At 41.3% G+C, this 20,312-nt stretch overlaps 1 protein-coding gene across 2 annotated transcripts in view; it reads left to right on the top strand.

The window, feature by feature from the left end:
- The first annotated feature begins 12,780 nt into the window (after positions 1–12,780).
- LOC149322142 ((E3-independent) E2 ubiquitin-conjugating enzyme UBE2O-like) overlaps positions 12,781–20,312 on the top strand; it is a 148,506-nt gene continuing 140,974 nt past the window's right edge. The window contains exon 1 of one of the 2 annotated variants that reach the window (XM_089535221.1): positions 12,781–13,182. In XM_089535221.1, the coding sequence (XP_089391347.1) occupies positions 12,787–13,182 (396 nt within the window). In that variant the 5' untranslated portion in view covers positions 12,781–12,786. The remainder of the gene's footprint in view (positions 13,183–20,312) is intronic. The other variant, XM_089535231.1, reaches the window with a different exon arrangement.

Raw genomic sequence — 20,312 nt, forward strand, 5'->3', positions numbered from 1 at the left:
ACACTATTTTTGCTCTTTTTTAAAAAAATCATATCTGAAAGATCTGTTTTTATGGATTCTGTAGGAACTATGAAAATACACATTTCATGGATAAAAACAGGGACATGCTTTAACACCTCAGTTCTCACACCAAGAATCACTCGTTCCACTTCTTCAGCACATTTTTAGAGATTGTCCACATATGGCTGGGTGCTCAAATTATTCCATAGTTACCAATCCTCCACTTATTTAAAAGCCAAGAGGAAGATTGTTTCTTGGGCAAAGACATTGTGCAAAAATCATTCCATGCAGCACGTTAATGGCCATTCAAAATATACTCCAGCAGGGAGGATGAATGAAACAGGAGGCTGTGCTCTGTATAGTGCCTTAGCATCCAAGCACCTACATTTACCCTACATGCACACAAGAGATAAAATCTATCCACTCGCAGAATTAACATCTGGAGACATGGGGCAGAAGGGAACCCATTGGGGTGTGTGTGTGCAGGAAAAACCTAGCAAATCACACTAGTAACATTGAAATACTTCCCAAAAAGGCAAACAATGATAAAATCGGGACATTTATTTTCCCTATAACTGTGGCATATAGGCTACAATTCTATGGAAAATATGACTGATCCTACGGGCTGTGTTCAGTCATTGTGATAAACCATGGCTTATCCTAACAAGACCAGCTGCAGGGATCCTTGGGGCATGTCCGCTCTCCTTTCTTCTCCACCACATGGCTAGAACAAGTTCATATGCTTTTGTTTTTGCTGAGGGTGATGTGACCTGTCATTTTGAATAACATTGGTTATCCTTAATTCTGGTTGATTTCAGACAAACCAATGTTAAATCAAGGTTTATAAAACTAGTTTGTCAATGTTCCCAATTTAGATGACATGAGAAGACAAAATGCAAAAGGATCTTGTAGCATCTTTGAGACTAACTGAAAGAAAGAAGCTGGTAGTATGAGTCTTCGTAGAGTTGAATCTAATTCTTCAGATGCATGAAGATGGGAAGTGTTAACTAAAAGAGGAAAATAAAGTTTTCAAACCTCCTCTTGGCTGTTTGTGGGGAAAAGAACCAGCCATGCTGAACCATAGTTTACTGTAGGGTTAGGAAGCACAGGAGTGACCCTCATGCAGATCTTCTCAGTTGCTCGCAGGGTTTTTTGATACCCTCAAATCTGCCACAATAGCAGTAGCAAAATGCTGCTTTATTTCTTGTAAACAAGCCTCAATGAGCCATGTACCTGCTTCTTCAGAAGAATCCACACCTGTAAACCTCTAAACCAGGATTTGCTCTAACAAAAAGGCATGTCCCATCCCCAAGCCTTGTTTATGTGTCAAAAAGTAGCTATTTTGTATTAACCACAGCAAATTAAGCACCACTGTTCTTTTACACATTAAACAAGGAGTGCCTTGCTTACATATAAGAGATGCATACATCTTTATATATGCACAGAAATATACACTTCCCACAGACATTTCCTGGCAAAATTTAAATTATTACTTTGAAATTGCTTATCTTGACAACCATTGAATCTATTGTGGCTAATTAATTTATGATGTCTTGCACAAGTTTTTGTCTCTTTTCATATGGCCTAACACATATATTGCCACAATATGGATTCTATAATTTGTTGTACAATCAATATGGCAACACCTTCCTTTTGTATGACTTGGAGAATTCTGAATTGAGCTGTTCAGCAACAAGAACCAAAATTTGAAGAAAGACTGAATTTTTACTTTCCTAGGATTCATTCCTTTCATCCAAATAAGTAAAACTACACAATTTGGCTTCCGCTTTCATACTCGGTGCGGCACCTAAAATCATCCCCAGGGTTCTATATTGAAAATCCTGGAGATTGTTCTAGGTGCTGGATTAGGTATAGAAAAGCAGTGAGATTTTTTCCTCTTCCGTTATCAAGGTAGCTTATGAACTTGCTGTAGACGGAAGCACTTCTTGTTTGTCTGTATGTGTGTATTATGTTCAAAATGGGAAATCAAATTTGACTGCCTTTTCGTTTCCCAGCAAATCTAGATGAGCCAAAACTGAAATTTTGCAGATCCTTCTTCACCATTACTTATTCAGACAAAATGGAAATGGAACTTTAAGATCAAGCCAATCCCCATTTTCCTGTTTTTGGAGTTGTTGGTTTTTTTTTTTTAATCTTACCTGATGAAAAGAGCTCAGGTCACGGTTTTTGTACCTTTTTATTGCCCTAAACAAGAATATTGCAATATTTATTGTTGATCTTATTCAATTTTATACATTAGGAAGAACTTCCTGACAGTAAGGGCTGTTCGACAGTGGAACACACTCCTTCCTCGGAGTGTAGTGGAGTCTCCCTCCTTGGAGGTCTTTAAACAGAGGCTGGATGGCCATCTGTCAGGGATGCTTTGATTTAGATTTCCTGCATGGCAGGGGGTTGGACTGGATGGCCCTTGCGGTCTCTTCCAACTCTTTGATTTTAAGAAACAGTGGCAATGGTTTGGCACTCTAAACTTTATGAATTGTGTCTTATTAGTATTTATTGCAGTGTAAGTTTGGATATTACACCAGAAACGTGCAAACATGTTGTTAACATAACAGAATAACAAATTTTATATAGCATTGTATTGTATTGTCAAGGAGCGCCACCTGTTGGGAAAATAAAACCTGCTAAACTGACACATTAAGAGAGAAGGAAATGTCTGTTCAAACCAGATGGAAGAAACAGAATGGCCTATTTACAACACATTACATTCACTGAGATGGGCGACTGTGTAGGTTACACCTGAACACCACTTTTCTCAGAAGTCTTCAAACAATAATTGACACATGAATTTAAATATTTTTTCCAATTTTAGGAATTATAAGAGAAGCTTTGTTTTCTGACCTCTGCAACAGCTGAAGCACTAGGAAGTTCAAGATAACACTACATACAACAAATTCTGTTTACTAACAAAAACAGAAGCAGGCATAATCGAAAGAATAAGCATAAATAGGTAAAGGAATTTTCATAGGCCTGTTACAGACTGCCAAAATAAAGCTGCTTCGGGTCTCTTTGGAGGTATGCTGTTTAAATGATGCGTGCATCCTAAGAATCCGGAAGTTGCACCAAAGCCGCACTCCAGTGCTTAGGAATGGAGTGTGGCTTTGGCGCAACCTCCGGACTCTTAGGATGCACGCATGATTTAAACAGCATACCTCCAAAGAGACCCGAAGCAGCTTTATTTTGGCAGTCCGTAACAGGCCTTAGTGACAAATACATAGTTTTTCTTAGTGTCAAAACTGTAGATGTACTTGTATGCATTTGTATATTATTTGTATTTGTATATGATTGTATAATGTATGTAATGTATGTACTAATGTATGTAATTAATGTATGTATATTACGATATGTGTATGTTGATAAAATAAAAAATTATATACAGTGGGACCTTGTTATCTGCTGAGGTTTGGTTCCAGGATTCCCCTGGATAACAAAATCCATGGATGTTCTCAAGTCCCATTAAACACACTGGCAGAGCAAAATGGTGTTCCTTATAAAAAATGGAAAAATAAAGGTGTGCTATTTGGAATTTATACTTTTTCTGAATATTTTCAAACCATGGATGCTTGAATCCGTGGATAAAAAATTCAGTGGATAAGGAGGACTGACTGTATATAAAAAAGAAACTCAAAAGTAGGGATAACCTGCAGCTCTCCAACCTTCCCTTCAGCTTCCTTAGCCTGCCAACCTCAAACTGACCCACTCTCCCCTCTTGTATCACAACACTACCTTTAAGCCATTCACCTTGTTACCCATTCATATGAAAAGCAAAGCAAAATAAACTACACTAGAATTGGACCACACTACATTAAAACCATGCCTCACAACAACAGAAGAACACACAGCAAGATATATTTCCATTATGCATCCTATTCTGCTCTTTCACAGTGGGTTCCTAAACGCCTAACCTTTTTCCATAAAATCTCAGAAACACAGTAGTGCCACACAGACAACAATCAGGAAGGAAATTACACCCAAGGGCAAATAATACTTTTTGTACATAATGGGACCAGTCCCATGAGAATGTCCAACATATTAGAGAGGTAGTCCTCATTGTGGTTCAAAACCCTCAAAGCAATCTCCTCCAGTACTGTCCCTTTGGCAGGGAGCCTCAAGAAAAATCCCTTCTGTCTTAAAGGAGATGCTGAAACCAATTTGGGAAGGTATGCTTCTCAGGGGAAGAAGGGGTTTTGTGATCTAGGTTAAAGTTTCTGTGGCACATGGTTCAAATTTGCAAATAGCAGGAAAAAGGAAGCACTGGGCAGGTTGGGTTATAATCCAAGTCCTGTTTCAGCCTTCTCTGCATTCCTACCAAAACTTTCTAACAGAGGGATGAGGAAGGTGTGGCCCTCCAGAGGTTGCTGGATTAGCCAATACAGGTAATGGTGAGAGCAGATGGGAGCAGCAGTCCAGCACCATCAGGTGGGCCTCATGTTCCCTCTTTCCAATTTGCATGATGTAAAAAGAAGAGACAGTGCCATGCTGCTACACTGCTGTGTGCCACCAGCAGGTGGGCATCATTTCTCAGGGATGTGGCTTAATTGCACAGAATGCCATTCCTGTCACATACAGCATGGCTTCATTTCCTTTACCATTTGTCAACATGTATTTTACATGAAACTTCAGAAGGGTAACTCCAGGGTCATGGGGTTTTAGTTTGAAGTACCTCTACAGTCAGGATATAGGCCATGTCAGGCAACACACTCATCCATTAACGACAACCATATGACAGCACTATTCTTCAGAAATCTCCAACAATATTAGCAACTCAGCACAGCCCGCTTTTATTCCATAGGAACATATAGCGGATCCATTGGTGTCTGAACGTCCCCTCTGCAGGTCAGTGTCCAGTCAAGTATTCGGCTTGGAGGGTTTAAAACCTCCTCCTCAGTTGTAACAACATCCACTTTATTATCAAAATATTGAGTGACCTTTACTCGTTCCTTGTGTTTACTTGGAAGGAGATCACCAGCATCAGGTGTAATTCCCAGGGTCTTATAATCATTTCTGGTAAACACCATATCTCTTGTTTTAAAATTCACTTATGTATTCCCCAACAGAAGATATAGGCAAGTTAGATAATTTAAATATTTGCTTACAGTTTGGTGCTGCTTATCTATTTTGAATTGGATATGGATGACTCCCATTTACTCCTTGTTTAATTTAGCTGGTGGAAGGGTTGAGTGACTGAAATGGGCTTTTCAGATCCTCCTCAGGAATTAATATCAAAAACTAGCAAGACAAACCAGACAAGGGCAACTGGCATCTAGAATCCTAATTAGAAAGCATTAATTTTCTCCTTCTGAGACAGTGTTCTGCCAAGTTCTGCTCCAATGATAACACAATAAAAACAAATAGTCTGGGGCTGAGGCAAGAATTTGCCGTTGGTTTATAGAACCAGCAAGGCAACTCTTTCCCTTAAGTTGATAACTTCAATCAGCTTGGGTAAAACTACAGAGTTTTAACTGAAGCATAAACAAAAGTGAGGGAACAAAATGAATAGAAAATATTTTTTTTAAAAAACACTCAGTGGAAGGGGAATACCATAATTAAAACAAACTTAATGTTTGAAGATTAAAACTAGAGAAATAAACTATTACTACTGATCAGCAGTGCTATCTTTACAGAGTAACTGGCCTTCACTCCTTCACATTATAGCTATGACCACAAATAAGGAACAAATAGGTTGCAAGGAAAATGGATTGACACTGACTTCACTAAGAATACGAAACGGATGCTATGTTGTCCACCAGATGGCAATTCTTGAATTTTCTTTGCTGGGGGTCTGTCAGCTGTCTGATAAAAGGCAGCTGGAGGCTCCAGAAGAAAATGGTTTCTGGAGTAGTTGCAGCTTGAAAAGCAGTACCTGGGCCTGAGTCTGCAGTAAGGCATTTGGAGGCCAGCCAGAAGGCCCCAAGAGAAAATAGTCTCTGGATTAGCTGCAGGTTCAAGAGCTGAGGGCTAAACTTGCCTTTGCAGACAGGATGGTCTCATCTGCCCTGAGAGAACTATAGCTGATTGTTCTAATCACTTTTCCCTCTGCAGTAAAAATTAATAATTTCTGTTCATTGTTAAAGATAATAAATGGGCTGCAACAATTTATTAAGTGCTTCCAGCTGGAAAGCAAAACATCCACAAGATGGAGCTAGTGTGTTTCCCAAGAGGAAAAGAAAATGGAATAAAGAGTAGGATTTTGCCCAATAAATAAGTGACTACTTTTTATTGAGTTAGATCATTAGTAATCTACTTCAATACTCTGATATACACCTCTCCTAGAGACAAACAGATGGCTCTTGGAACAGAAGAGATAAAGACAGAGATCTCCTTAGAAGCCAAAATGATCAAATTGAGGCTGGTGTATTTTGACCATATAATAAGGCATGGATCACTGGAAAAGATAATGCTAGAAAAGGTAGCATCAAGAGATGTAGTGAGATCTTGTAGCACCTTTGAGACTAAGGCCTAGTACTTTGAGACTAAGGCCTAGTCAGGAAGGGATGGCGAGACGGTGCTTCTTTCTGTCCGAGATCAGTGCCGCGCCAACTGCACGAGCGCGGCAACGATCCGCCTCAAAAGGGAGCTGCAAAAAGCAGCTCCTTTCCATGCCACTGCCTGCAGAGGCGCAGTGATGTCTTTTGTGCACCACCCATTTGGACCTGGCGCACAAGACACGTCATCAGTGTGCTGAGCCTGTGGATGCGCACACACCCAAAATGGCACCAGGAGAGCATGGAGCAGCCCATTCTCCCCAGCCCTAATTTTGGCCCCTGGCCGCTGCTAAGTGATGGTCTGTACCGGGCCTAACTGAAAGAATAAGTTAGCAGCATGAGCTTTTGTAAACTAAAGTCCATATGCATCTGAGGAAGTAGACTTTATGAAATCTCATGCCTCCAACTTTTTCTTTCAGTTAGTCTCAAAGGTGCTAGGAAAGGTAGCAGGCAGAAGAAGAGGAGGAAGAGCACATGCCAGATGGATGGACTCAATCAGGGGTGACAGAGGCATAGGCTTCCAAAAACTATGTAGAGAAGTGAAAGACAGGGGATCTTGAAGATGTCTGATGCACATGGTTGCCATGAGTTGAGATTGACCAAGGGCACATAACAACAACAACAAAGGCCCCAGGGGCATCCTGCTATTTACACCCAGCTCATTGAAAGGAAAAATCAGTAATCTGATTCACGATGTCTTCTCTTTCATGATCATCATGTTTCAAGAAATAGTTAAATCTAAAATACGTAGCCAGATTACTTGGAGAAGAAACATACACACTACACAAAGAAAAATCTAGAAACAGAAGCCGGAAATGTCAGGTATGTACATATACCCATTTGCGTAAATTGGGGATGGGAAATGTCTTGTCTCCTGAAGTTGTTGGGCTGTGAGTCCCATAATCCCTCAGCACAGGCTATGCTGGGTATGGCTCATGGGTTGTTGTTGTATGCCTTCAAGTCATTTTTATCTTACACCAACCCTAAAGCAAACCTGTCAAAAGGTTTTCTCCGCAAGATTTGTTCAGAGTGTGTTTGCCTTTGCCTTCCTCTGCAGCTGACTTGTCCAAGGTCATCCAGTGGACTTCCATGGCTGAGTGAGGATTCAAACCCTAGTTTCCAGAATCAGTCAAACACTCAAACCACTGACTATACCATGCAGATTTACAAGTCTAAGAGCTGTAGTCTAACATCATCTGGTGGATGGAGACATAAAGGATTGCAAATGAAGTATCTCTGTTGCAAACTGATGTTAAATTTCCTGGACTTTGCAAGTAATACCTCTCCCTACCATCTGAACTGAGAACAGAAACAGCAAAATGCAGGCCTATGACTAACATCTTCAAAAAAAATTTCTCTTCTATGGTTTTTAACACTTTGCCTGAAGAAGAAGTCAGTGGAGCTTTGAAAGCTTGCAACATGTACATTGTGCATTTTGGTTGGCCCAATAACAGTATCACTGGTGGTTGTTTTTTTTTATGTTATTGGGTTTGCTATACAGCAACACTGCTACACCTGGATATCATCTGATGGGCTAGACACTGCCCATTCTATGTTTGGATGGTGCATCTCTGTGTGAATATTGTCAAGAGAACCCATATATAATGAATTAGAAATGTGAAGGCAAAATATGCTACTACATAGAGAACTCAAGTAGTTTCATTCTGCTCTGGGTATTTAGGTTTCACAAAGATACATCAAAATATCATTAGCATGAGTGTGCAGTCGCCCCTCCTAACTCGCGGATCTCTGATCCACACCCTTGAAAATCCATGGAGGGGTGACCATTATTTTCAATGGGGCGCATGCCCAATGCATGCACCCCAGTCAAGTCTATGGGGCTTGAATATGCTCCATCTTCCATTTTCGCGGGGTGGGTGGGTGGTTCAGGAATGGATCCCCCATGAAAATGGAGGGCCAACTGTACAATCTTCATTTGGGACACCATATCTCTTTTAAGGGTATGGTTTGTTAGAAAACGCTGCAATAAATCTTAAATCTAGGCGACCAAACTTTAGTTGGGAATTATCAGAGATGTGCACATCTTAATGAATGAACCACCACATTTCTTCCCTAGAGACAGCATGAGGACTTGGATGTAGGACTGCAATGTAAGGCACATGGATTATCTTCATAACTCTAAAAATGACATAGATCTGAAGAAATCTTTGTATGCCGCCTTCAGTTGCTGCTACCCTATACCATCATATTCAGGTAGATGAGGATGCAATGGTATTACCGGGAACAAATCTTAAGCAAGGCCCGTAATGCCTCATTTCTCTGTTAAAATGCAATGCATTGTATAAAACTACATCACAATCTTTACTTTAAGCACATTGCAGATATTGAATGGGAATTGTTTGGATTTGTTTCTTTGTTTTTTTCATGAAGAAATTAATACTAAACTCTCAATCAAATGCCTACACTCCACCTGCATTTTATAACACTACTATTATCTCATTCCTTCATTCATGGGATCAGAGAGTTGGAAAGCACTACAAGGTCCTGCAGTCCAATCCCTCCCTGTCATGCAGGCACACTGTCAAAATACTCCCAAGAGATGGGACCAGAACACACTGCAAAAATAATCCACTTTGAGATCGCTTTAACTGCCCTGGCTCAGTGCTAAAGAATCCTGGGAACTGTAGTTTATTGCGGCACCATATGGCTCCCTTAGCAACCCTCTGCCTTTTTTCCATTTTATCTTTCCTTGTTCTCTTTCCCTTTCGTTCGTTATCACTGCCTTCCATTTCGTGGGCCACTCCCTCCATCTTCACTAAGATGTCTCGGGACAGCCATTTCCCTCCCTGTCCCTAACATTAGGCAGATGCTGGAAAGAAGGCCGCAACAAGGCCAAGCAAGGGAGGCACCCAAAGGGTCCTCATGTGTCCCTTAAACTGAGCTGCTGCTGCTTCTAGCTGCGATGGAGGGTGCTCTTGCCATCACCATTGTGGTGGATTCAACACCCAGCAGCATGCTGGCTTTGCTATCAGGCAACCAAAAGGTCTGGGTTCAGTCCTTTTGGATCCCCTTCCTGCACATTTAAATGTCCTGGACTTTAAAATGCTTTGTTTCCTGGCACCACATGGCCAAGAGGAGGAGTGGCCTGCCTACCTAGATATCCCATGATATACAGAACACCAATATCTTGACAAAATGTAGGCCTGTGACTAACATTATTTTTTTTTCCTTCTTCTGTATTATTTTTAACATGATGAAGAAGCCAGTAGAGCTTCAAAAGCTTGTGACATATATTTTATTTATTTTGGTTGTCCCAATAAAGTACAGTATTACTGTTTTGTGGATTTGGATGTTATTGTATTACATTACTCTCTCCAGGTTTTCTTCCTCCCGGCTTCTTTTCTTTCCTATGCACCCCACCCTTCTTTCCCTCAGCTTTCCTCCACCGCTTCCTTCTTGCCTCTCCTCCCTTCCACAAATTCAAGTTGACCCCAACTCATGGGGACCCTGTGGATGAGTCATCTCCAAGACCCCCTGTCCTCCACTGCTCTGCTCTAGTCCTGTAAAGTCAGGGCCATGACCTCCTTGGTTGAGTCTAGCCATCTGGCACATGGTCTTCCTCTCTTTCTACTTCTTCTTGTGTGCCTTCAAGTTGATTTCTGACTTATGGTGACCCTAAGGCAACTCTTCTGAGGTGGAGAGAATGTGATTTGCCCAGGGTTACTCAGTGGGTTTACATCATGGCTGAGCAGGGAACTGAACCCTGATCGCCAGAGAAAAGTCCAAGGCTCAAACCACTCCCACCTCTTCCTACTACCTTCTGCCCTACCTATTGCCTTCTTCCTACAGCAAGGTACCTTCTACCAATAAGGTATGAAGTGTTGGTTATTATCTTTAAAGCCCTACATGGTTTGGGTGCAGGTTACCTATAGGATCACCTTCTCCCATATATAATCCACCCCATACTCTGGTTTTCTGTCAGACAGGACTATTCTAGTAAATACTCCAGACAGCCAGGACTAGGTTGGCAACTGTCAGCCAGAGGATGTTTTTTTCTTCCATCTCTACACTGTGGAAAAACCTGCCGGAAGAGATTTGACATCTGAATTTACTGTCTGAATTTAAAAGAACATTAAAGACCAGTCTCTTCCTGCAGGCTTATCCAGAGGATTTTTAAATTATTAATTTTAAATGAGGATTGTTTTAATGTGTTTGCAGTTAGCCTTCCATATCCATGGATTTAACCATCCACGGCTTGAAAAATATTTATACACACACACACACACACACACACACACACATATATATATATAAATTCCGAAAAGCAAACCTTGATTTTGCCATTTTATATACGGGACACCATATTACTACATCATTGTATTTAATGGGACTTGAGCAGCCATGGATTTAGGTATCCACAGGGAGGGGGTCCTAGAACCAAACCCCAGCAGATACCAGGGGCCCACTTCATAGCTTATATGTCCTTTTTAACTGATGTGTTTTAACTGTTGTGTTTTTAACTGATGTTGTGTGTTCCTTAATTGTTGTTATTTGGTTCGATCCATGGAGAGAGGCAGGTAAGAAATACTATTATTGTTATCATTATTACCATCCTCAGCATTATTATCTTCTCTAATGATTCATATCTTCTCTTTATCTCAGTATGATAGTCTCAGTTTTGTCCATCTTAGCTTGTCCAGGAGGAATTCCCAAATGCCCTCCATTCTGAGCATGACCAAGTGGTATGTGTTTACATTTCTTGAGTGTTTTTAGTGTTTTATATGGCCATTTTTTTTTTCTTGAATGGCCTTCCTTTCAATATCTTATCCAGGAGGAATTCCCAAATGCCCTCCATTTTGAGCATGGCCAAGAGACGCATGTTTACCATTTCTGTGTTTTTAGCTTTTTATTTGGCCATGGCCTCCATTTTTTTTTCCTTGAACGGCCTCAGTTCCAACTTTTTGGTCTAGGAGGGATTCCCAAATGCCCTCCATTCTTTTTGGGTTGATAATCTTTATTAGTTTTAAAATAATTCTTTAAAAACATAACCATAAAAAAATACAAAACATCTGTCAAAAGCCTTTGAATGGCTTATAACACAAACAGAATAATAAAAGAGAAACTTCTATAATATCTTCTTTATCTTCCTTCTTTCTAATAAGGTCCGTCTGTTGGCATTTGTTATATTTTGGTCTCCCTTTAATATAACACAAATGCCCTCCATTCTGAGCATGACTGAATAGGTAGGAGTGTATTGTGCGTTTGGTTGGCCAATAAAAGGTAGCGGTATCACTGCTGGGTGGGAATTGATTATGATGATGATGATGATGATGATTATTGGGCTTGCTCTATATGTCCAGCACGGCTCCTACCCTGGACTTTTTCTGAGCAACGCTTGGGTTCTCATCCCTATGAGTGTTTTTCAATATTTTTGTGGGTCTTTCAGGCTCTGTGGCCATGCTCTGGAGGAGTGTATTCCTGGCGTTTTGCCAGCATCTGTGGCTGGCATCTTCAGAGAGAGAGAGAGATTTGCTAGGATTAGGGGCACAAGGCCCCAATGAATGTGGAAAAACTGCAAGTAACAAAAACACCATGAGAGGACACTCTAGGAACCTCTAGGTCCTCCAGGGCAACTCTGTGGCCAACGTCTGACAGACACTGAAGCCATAGAGCTTCCCTGGAGGAGCTACAGATGCCGAGTAGAACAGTCTCTCTAGGATCTCTGGGCCTTTCAGTGCCACTTCTAGTTAAAGTTGACCATAGAGTTGCTCTGGAGGAGGACCTAGAGATTCCCAGAGAGAACATATTAATCAAACCCGTAAATATGGAGGCATGAGTGTGTGTGTGTGTGTATCTATATCTATTGTGTGACCCTGGGTAGGGAGCAGTGATCTCCACGTTAGTCTGTGTGTATTGTTCTGTTGCTGGATGGCGCAAGGCCTATAGGGTGGGAGAGGTATTCCTTAGAGCTTTTGATGATGGGGTCCTCCCCCTCCCCCTCCCTCTCGGGTCCTAATTGGCGGCGAGGAGGAGGAGGAGGAGGGCCGTTGGTCTCCCTGGCGACGCCCTCTGCCCCCTGGCGCTCTCTCTCTCTCTCTCTCCCTCAGGTGAGTAACCACGAACTAGCCCCGCCCCTCCCCTCCGCCTCCCGGCATGCTCCGCGCGCCGCTATTTGAGGAGAGGCGTGGCCTGTGCCCGGCGTGCCTAAGCCCCGCCCCTTGCGCTGCGTGGGCGGGCGCTGCGCTGCTATTGCTGCTCCTCCTCCTCCTCCTTCCTCTCCTCTCCTCTCCTGCTTCCGCCTCTGCCAGCCGCGGTCACCATGGCGGAGCCCTCCGACGCCGCTCTGGCGACGCCGCCCGCCCTCACAGCCCCCGGCAGCTGCAGTGTCTCCCAGCGGCTGCTCTTCACCCACGACCTGGTCTCCGGGCGCTACCGGGGCTCGGTGCGCTTCGGCCTGGTCCGCGTCATGCACGGGGAGGACTCCGACTCCGAGGAGGAAGACGGCGGAGGAGGCGGCGGCGGAGGAGGAGGAGGAGGAGGAGGAGGGGGACAGGGACAGGGCCCCGGAGGAGGGGCGGCCAGCTCCGGCGGCTCTGAGGCCGGGGCTCCCGGCGGCGGCGGCGGGGAAGAAGGCCGCGGGAGCCCCCTCCGCCGGGGCTACGTCCGCGTCCAGTGGTACCCCGAGGGCGTCAAGCAGCACGTCAAGGAGACCAAGGTAGAGAGGGCGAGAGGCCGACGGAGCCCTAGGCCTCTCGGAGGGCCTCCGGGGACAGGGCCGGGGAGTGAGGAGAGCCATAGAGCTGGAAGAGGCCGCAAGGGCCCTCAGCCCAGCCCCATTCTGCCAGGCAGGGACTCTCCGGCGAAGCATCCCCGTTGGCACTGGCCATACGGACGGAGGAGGAGGACGGGATGGAGGGCGTCCTCCATTTCAGCCTTTCCCTCTTCCAGGGTCTCCACTGCCAAGGAGAAAGGCCCAGGCACCACCCCAAAATGGAGGGCGTTATTATTACTATTATTATTATTGTTTGTTTGTTTATCTCCCGCTCTTTCTCCCTAGAAATGGGACTCAGAGTGGATTCGCAGCATTAAAAACATTACAATTAAAAGCCCGGGGGGGGGGGGGGAGAAGAACAGAAAAGAGGCTGTGGCCAAATTGAATCAATCAATAAATAAGAGGCTGAGAGCATTTCATATAGAAGGATGGATCCATGCCCCTGAGTTGTGCTCAAGATGGAAGACGCTTGGGAACTCCTTCCAGGCAGAAGGATGGATGACATGGAGGACATTTGTAGTAGTAGTAGTAGTGGTGGTGGTGATGATGATGATGATGATTTATTTGCACCCCTCCTCTCCCTGTGGATCGAGGCAGCGTTACCCAAGACACAGAACTCATAAAATAACCAGTAACACGAATTAAATCCTCTATCCCCACATCCAAACAGTCCATAACTTAAATTCCACAAAACCAACACAAGAACCACTTTAAGATCTTTAAAACCTATTAAAGCCCTTGGGACATCCATGACAGGGCTTCGGGGGCATAGTAAGGGCAAACCATACATTGGGGTTCTAAAAACCTAGGTGCAACCGTCAGTCAAGGAAGGATTTGAGGGAAAATGGAGGATGTGACCAAACTTGGGGGGGAGGGATGCTGTAAAACATCATAGAAAGATAAAACCATGCTTCTTAGTTTTGCTCAAAATGGAGGAGAGTGTTTTGGAAACACTTCCGAGACCCAAGGTTGGGATGGAGGACATTTGATAGGGAAAAGAGAATGGAGGCATGGCCAAATTTAAACACAAAGGTAAAAGCACTCATGGAAAGTTGTGCTCAAAATGGTGGACATTTGGAAACTCCTCCTGGACAGAAGGATGAACTGGAGGGCATTTGAGAGAAAAAATGGAGGACATGACCCGATTTTAAAAACGCTAAACCATTCATAGAAAGATAAATCCGTGCTTCTTAGTTTCAACATGAAGGGTGTTTGGAAACCCCTCCTGGACCCAAGATGGGAATGGAGGACATGACCAAATAAGAAAGCCAAAAGCGTTAATAGAAAGATAAATCCATGCTTTTTAGTTAGGCTCAGAATAGAGGGTGTTCTGGGAAAGGAGGGAGGACCAAATAAAAAGCTAGAAACACTCATAGAAATGTAAACTCATGCTTCATAGTTATGCTCAAAATGGAGGTAATGAGGAGCTTGGGTTGGCCTCTCAGGCTCCTCTGCAGTGACATCTTTGGATTGGTTGTTGTTCAGCAGAACTCCATTTGAAAACATGATTACTATTATTAACTGCATGGTTTAAAGTATATGTAGGGATAGAACTTGTTTAAGAGGCATCGCTATAAGACTCAGTGTATGTTTTTTAAACACACCCTTAGATTAATAGAGTGGCTGTCAAACTTTTTACCTGCGTGGCCCCCTTTACATCTTCATCTGGATGTTGTGCCTCCCCCACTTGACATAGTGTGTGGATGTAGATATTTTGTTCAGTGAGTGTATTTCTTTTCACACACGAATATTAATATTTTAACACTTATAGTGTGCGTATTTCCAACCACACATTCATGTATATTCATATTTTAACATCGTATAAGGGAATAGCTCTCTTTTTCCTCCCTCAGGCCAAGGCTCCAACCGCACCCTACTTGCCTTTTCTTCCCCTCCAGAACAGAAGAGGTTTGGGAAGGGATCAGGGCCTCTGTACCTCACACACCCCTTTCAGCAAGTCTCGTGCCCATCCTGGGGGTCCTGCTTTGTGCTTGCGAATCACTGGATTAATATATACACTTGTAATTCCACATTAAAATTTACAGCGCTTTATAAATAAAAGTTAATAATAATAATAATAATAAAATATAAAATTGTCCTGTGTAAACTGTATTATGGAGAGGGGAAAATTGTTGATGGTTATCACTACAGTAATTAGTGTTTTATATCATAAATGAAGCAAATGTAGCAAGTCTTCTGAAATACAAGGTTTTGATGGTTAGAAATGTGGACCATTTGAGTTGGGAGCATTGTCTTTTGCTCCAGTAGATGGTATTACATAATTGTGCATAATCACAAATAACCAAAAAACATATTTGTACCCATAATACAGAGATTCAAATGAGTTGGTTGTTTGGCTTTTTAAAATGATTTTATTGTTAGTGCATGTATTAAATAGCTAACTTGCATTTTACTTAAAATGTTGAGAGTGATATTAATATTCTGTGAACCCTTTGTTAGTTTCTCAGATTACATGGAGAAAAGTCACTTACTCCAAATGTGTGGAACAAAAGAGGTGGAGAGCAAGGGACTTGGATATAATATGACGGGACTGATGAACTATCTTGTGATGTAGTGGTATGGGTATTGTATGCTGTGATAGGTGAAAACACTACATGCATTCTTATTAGCAATCCTTGACCTAGAGAGCATGCCTATTTCTCTGCAAACAAAATGGTGCTTTAATGTTGTAATCTGCAACATTATTGGTTTTTTGCTGTAGTTGGATCCATTAAGTTCATACAGAACAAATCGGTAATGTCACTGGCAAAAAAACAAAACTCTTTGTAAGGCTGGATTGTAAGTTGAACTCCCAAATAGATATAAAGTGTTCATTGCCTTTTCGTGGATATTGAGCATATTTGGACATTTTGGATATAGATTTTCAGTACCTTCTGTTACTCTTTTGTAGGCGGTAAGTGAGAAGGCTGGTTCAGTATGAATTCTAAATTCTTCACAAGGATCTTGTGTTTTGCTCCGTCCTTTTTAAGCTTCCACATCTTTGAGGCGGGGGGGGGGAGTAAATTTAGACTTGGATAAATCATGTGTTCAACAGACATGAGTTCAGATCTGCACTCTGCTAAGCAACAAACAAGGTAGATTTTGTGGGTTTTTCAGGCTATGTGGCTATGTTCTAGAAGAGTTTATTCTTGACGTTTTGCCACCATCTGTGGCTAGCATCATACCTCCTTTTCAAAAGAAAGAAAGCATTATATGGGGTGTATATATTAAACTGTTGGGTTTTTATGATACATCAAAGGTGTCACAGGCAGAATAGGGAAACTGATGAGGAAACACAACCTTCAAAATGATCTACAGACTGGCCAAGAAAATTCAGCAAATGTTGCGCTCAGCGAAGGACAGGAGAGACCCCCCTCACGGCCGCAGGAGTTTACTGCATACCATGCAGCTGTGGACAAGTACATAGGGACCACAGAATGCAGCGTTCTAACACGAGTCAAGGAACACGAGAGACACTGCAGACTGGGCCAGCCAGAAAAATCAGCAGTAGCAGAACATGTTATAAACCAACCTGGACATAAAATGCTGTTTGAAACACTGAAATTCTGGACCGTGCCAATAACTATCAGGTTAGAATGCACAAGGAAGCCATTGAAATCCACAAACACCCAGACAACAGGTGTTTACCTAAAAGTAAACAAAGTTTGGCTACAAGTCCTGAAAAACATAAAAAATCAAGACTCAGCACATGCAAATGAACATCACCCAGGATTAGGAGGGGTTTCCCTGCAGAGAAAGGATTGCTAATTAAATAGATACACACATCCTCCCACCCTGAGGCTTTGTCACTCAACAACAGACCAACACAGATTAACATGTAAATTGCTTCCTCACAGCCAAAGGTCACACAGTATATATACAGTCTGTCCTTCTTATACACAGATTTTTTATACACGGATTTAAGCATATACGGTTTGAAAATGTTCCAAAAAAGTATACATTTACCTTGATGTTCCATTTTTTTATTAGGGACACCATTTTGGTATGTCATTATACTTAATGGGACTTGAGCATACACGGATTTTGTTATACACGGGGGATCTTGGAACCAAACCCCAGCGTATAACAAGGGTCCACTGTACCCCACTCACTTCCATTCCACCAACCTCTGGAGATACCAGCCACAGATGCAGGTGAAATGTCAGGGAGAAATTCTTCCAGAGTGTGGTCACATAGCCCAAAAAACCCATAAAAACCTAAACCTTTGTTTATAATTTACATTTAGTCAAGATCTCTTTCATCCTAGTTTATTACTGTCACTTTTGAATATTACAAGATGTTACTTCCAATTTGTGTAGGCAATTTTTTGTGTGTCATTCGAATGACACTTCATAATGCTTCAGCTACATCTCCTTTGGTCTGCCTAAATTGTATTCTAGCTCAGAAATGTCTGTGACCATCATATACAGAATGTACTGGGAAATATGAACTCAGAAAGCGTCAAGAGGTTATAAGGCAATTCTCTAGCAGCTCAATTTTATGAACAGAGAGAAGTCCATTAAAGTTGTTCCCACAAACATTGCTGAATTTATTCATACAGATAGATATATAAACAGTTATGAGTATGTTTCTTGTACTCGTGTTGTTTTCCTACAACTTCTTTCAGACCTATCTGTCCCTAAATGGTGTGTTCTTATTATTTAATTTGTAAGTTGAAATGTTTGTAAGTGTTCCATGATGCCACTGCAGCTAAACAAATGATTTAAGGAGTTCTCAAATGCTGCAGTAATAATTTTTTTCCCTTAGAAATAAATCTCTGTTAATCGCTAAAATAACATCCTGAACTTTCAGTTATTTTCCAGATCAGCATTTATTCAGCCTCCCCCCAAAAAGGAGATGTGAACCCTCAGGGTTGGCTGATTTAAACCAGGTTGGTTTAAATCAAATGACCTTAAAGAGATGATTTTTTATTTATTTTTAAGTCTGGCTGCTGCTACTGTTTTCCCAACCACTCACTAGAACAAAAATGATTGTTTGAATTTAAACATTTTAAATTTAACAGTTTATTGACAGTTGTTAATTGTTAGACCAGTATCTAATGTCAGTTGCTTCTTTTTACTAACTCTCTCTTATTGTGTAAGAAGTGCCATTCAGAAACAAATCTTTCAATTAACGTAAGTGCAACCAAAGCAAAAGCATTTTTTAAAAGAACAGTTATTATTCAAGCTAGTGGTCATAACATCTGAACTGCATTTGGCTACTTAATTATCTGATTTAGCCCTATATTCGTCTTATACTCTTTTGTATAGGCTATTAACTTGTCAATATAATTTCCAATGTTTTCTTGAGAGATGTAAATTGTATCACAGCCTAATAACTTTGTATTATTAATGTTAGAAAGCATTAAAACATGGTTGATCATCTTTTTAATACATAAAATAACGTGTTACAGTATTAATATGATAAATAGGATTCAGATTTTATTATTAAATATTGATGTAAAGCCCCCCGTAAACATACCCTGGTCTTTTTCCAACCCTGTGCAAACCAAAACAATAATTCTTTGTATATATATTTCTAATATTCCAGAGTCTGGCAGAGAAAGTAAGAATTAAAGCTGTAATTAAATTTTACTAATAGATAGGAAAACTAGCATTTTGAAAGCTAAGGAGTTTTGATTCAGTATAGCTTTTAATGTTCCAAACTTTTATTCTATTTTATCCACCTAAGGAATCACATAGAACAGATCTCTTCTTTCTGATATTTCATTCAATCTCTTGGAAGATTACTTAGGAATCAGCTGGCATTTCATAGCACTTCAAGACTGAAAGAAAGCAAAAGGCCTGCTGGAATTGCTAGAGGTCTCTGTGGTTGGACAAATAACCTGCTTCAGCCCTCTTGTACATCCATTGGGAGATCACTTGCTCTTTATTTTTTCCACTTGTGATGCAGGTTAAAGCTTTTGATTGATTTTCTTTCCATATGTAGACTTAGAGATTGTGCTATTAAACGTTTTATTTTAAAAAGTCAAAAACAACTTCAGTTGTTCAGGAATGGCAGTAAGGATGTTGACCTTAAGGACAACTCATAGAATTTGTTATAGTCATGACTATGCAAGCAACCAGCATACCAAGGGTTTTTTTGTGTTGTTAACTGCCCTCAAGTTGATCTCGACCTATGGTGACCCTGTGGATGAGACATCTCCAAGACCCTCTGTCCTCCACTACTTTGCTTAGTTCCTGTATATTCATACCTGTGACCTCCTTAATAGAGCGTATCCATCTGCATGTGGTCATCCTCTCTTTCTACTTCTCTCCACCTTTCCTAGAATTATTGTTTTTTCCAGTGAGTCGTGCTTATGATGTGTCTGAAGTACAACAGCCTAAGTTTTGTCATTTTGGCTTCCAGGGAGATTTCTGGCTTGATCTCTTCTAGGACCCATTTATTTGTCTTTTTGGCAGTCAGTGGTATCCTCAGCACCCTTCTTCAGCACCACATCTCAGCTGAATTGATTTTTTTCCCTATCTTCTTTCTTAAATATCCAGCTCTCACATCCATACATAGTAATAAGGAATACAATGGGTTGTAATTACATTTTAGGATCTTTTCCACTTCTTTCATAGCCCCCCTCCCCATTCTTAATTTTCTGCTTTCCTGGCTGCAGTCCCAGTTTCTATCAATGTTTGAACCTAGGTATGAGAACTCTTCTACAATTTTTATTTCTTCATTGTCTAGGTTGAATTTTTCTAGATTCTCTGTGGTCATTATTTTTGTTTTCTTTATGTTCAGCAGTAAACCTGCTTTTGCACTTTCTTCTTTGATTTTCCTTATTAGTTGCTCCAGGTCTGGGACACTCCTTTTTGTTTTGCTTTTCTTCTTTCCTTTATTATTCGTAGTGTAGTATTTGTCATCCATGGTTTCTTCTCTTTCTTGTCTGCTGAGAATGTTTCAGTTCCACGTTTACTAGTGCCAGACTTGGCAATAATTTTTATGTTTGTAAATATAGTATTGTGAAAAAAATTAAGTCTTTCTAGTTCTAAGTCTTTCAGAGACTAAGCTCAAAGTATCACTTTGGCTTTATCTGCAGCTGTAAAAATGGTGCTCAGATAATC

This window comes from Sceloporus occidentalis, unplaced genomic scaffold (genome assembly GCF_023333645.1).
Source record: "Sceloporus occidentalis isolate IW3139 unplaced genomic scaffold, rSceOcc1.0.p SCAF_1, whole genome shotgun sequence".
In the NCBI taxonomy this organism is placed as follows: Eukaryota; Metazoa; Chordata; class Lepidosauria; order Squamata; family Phrynosomatidae; genus Sceloporus; species Sceloporus occidentalis.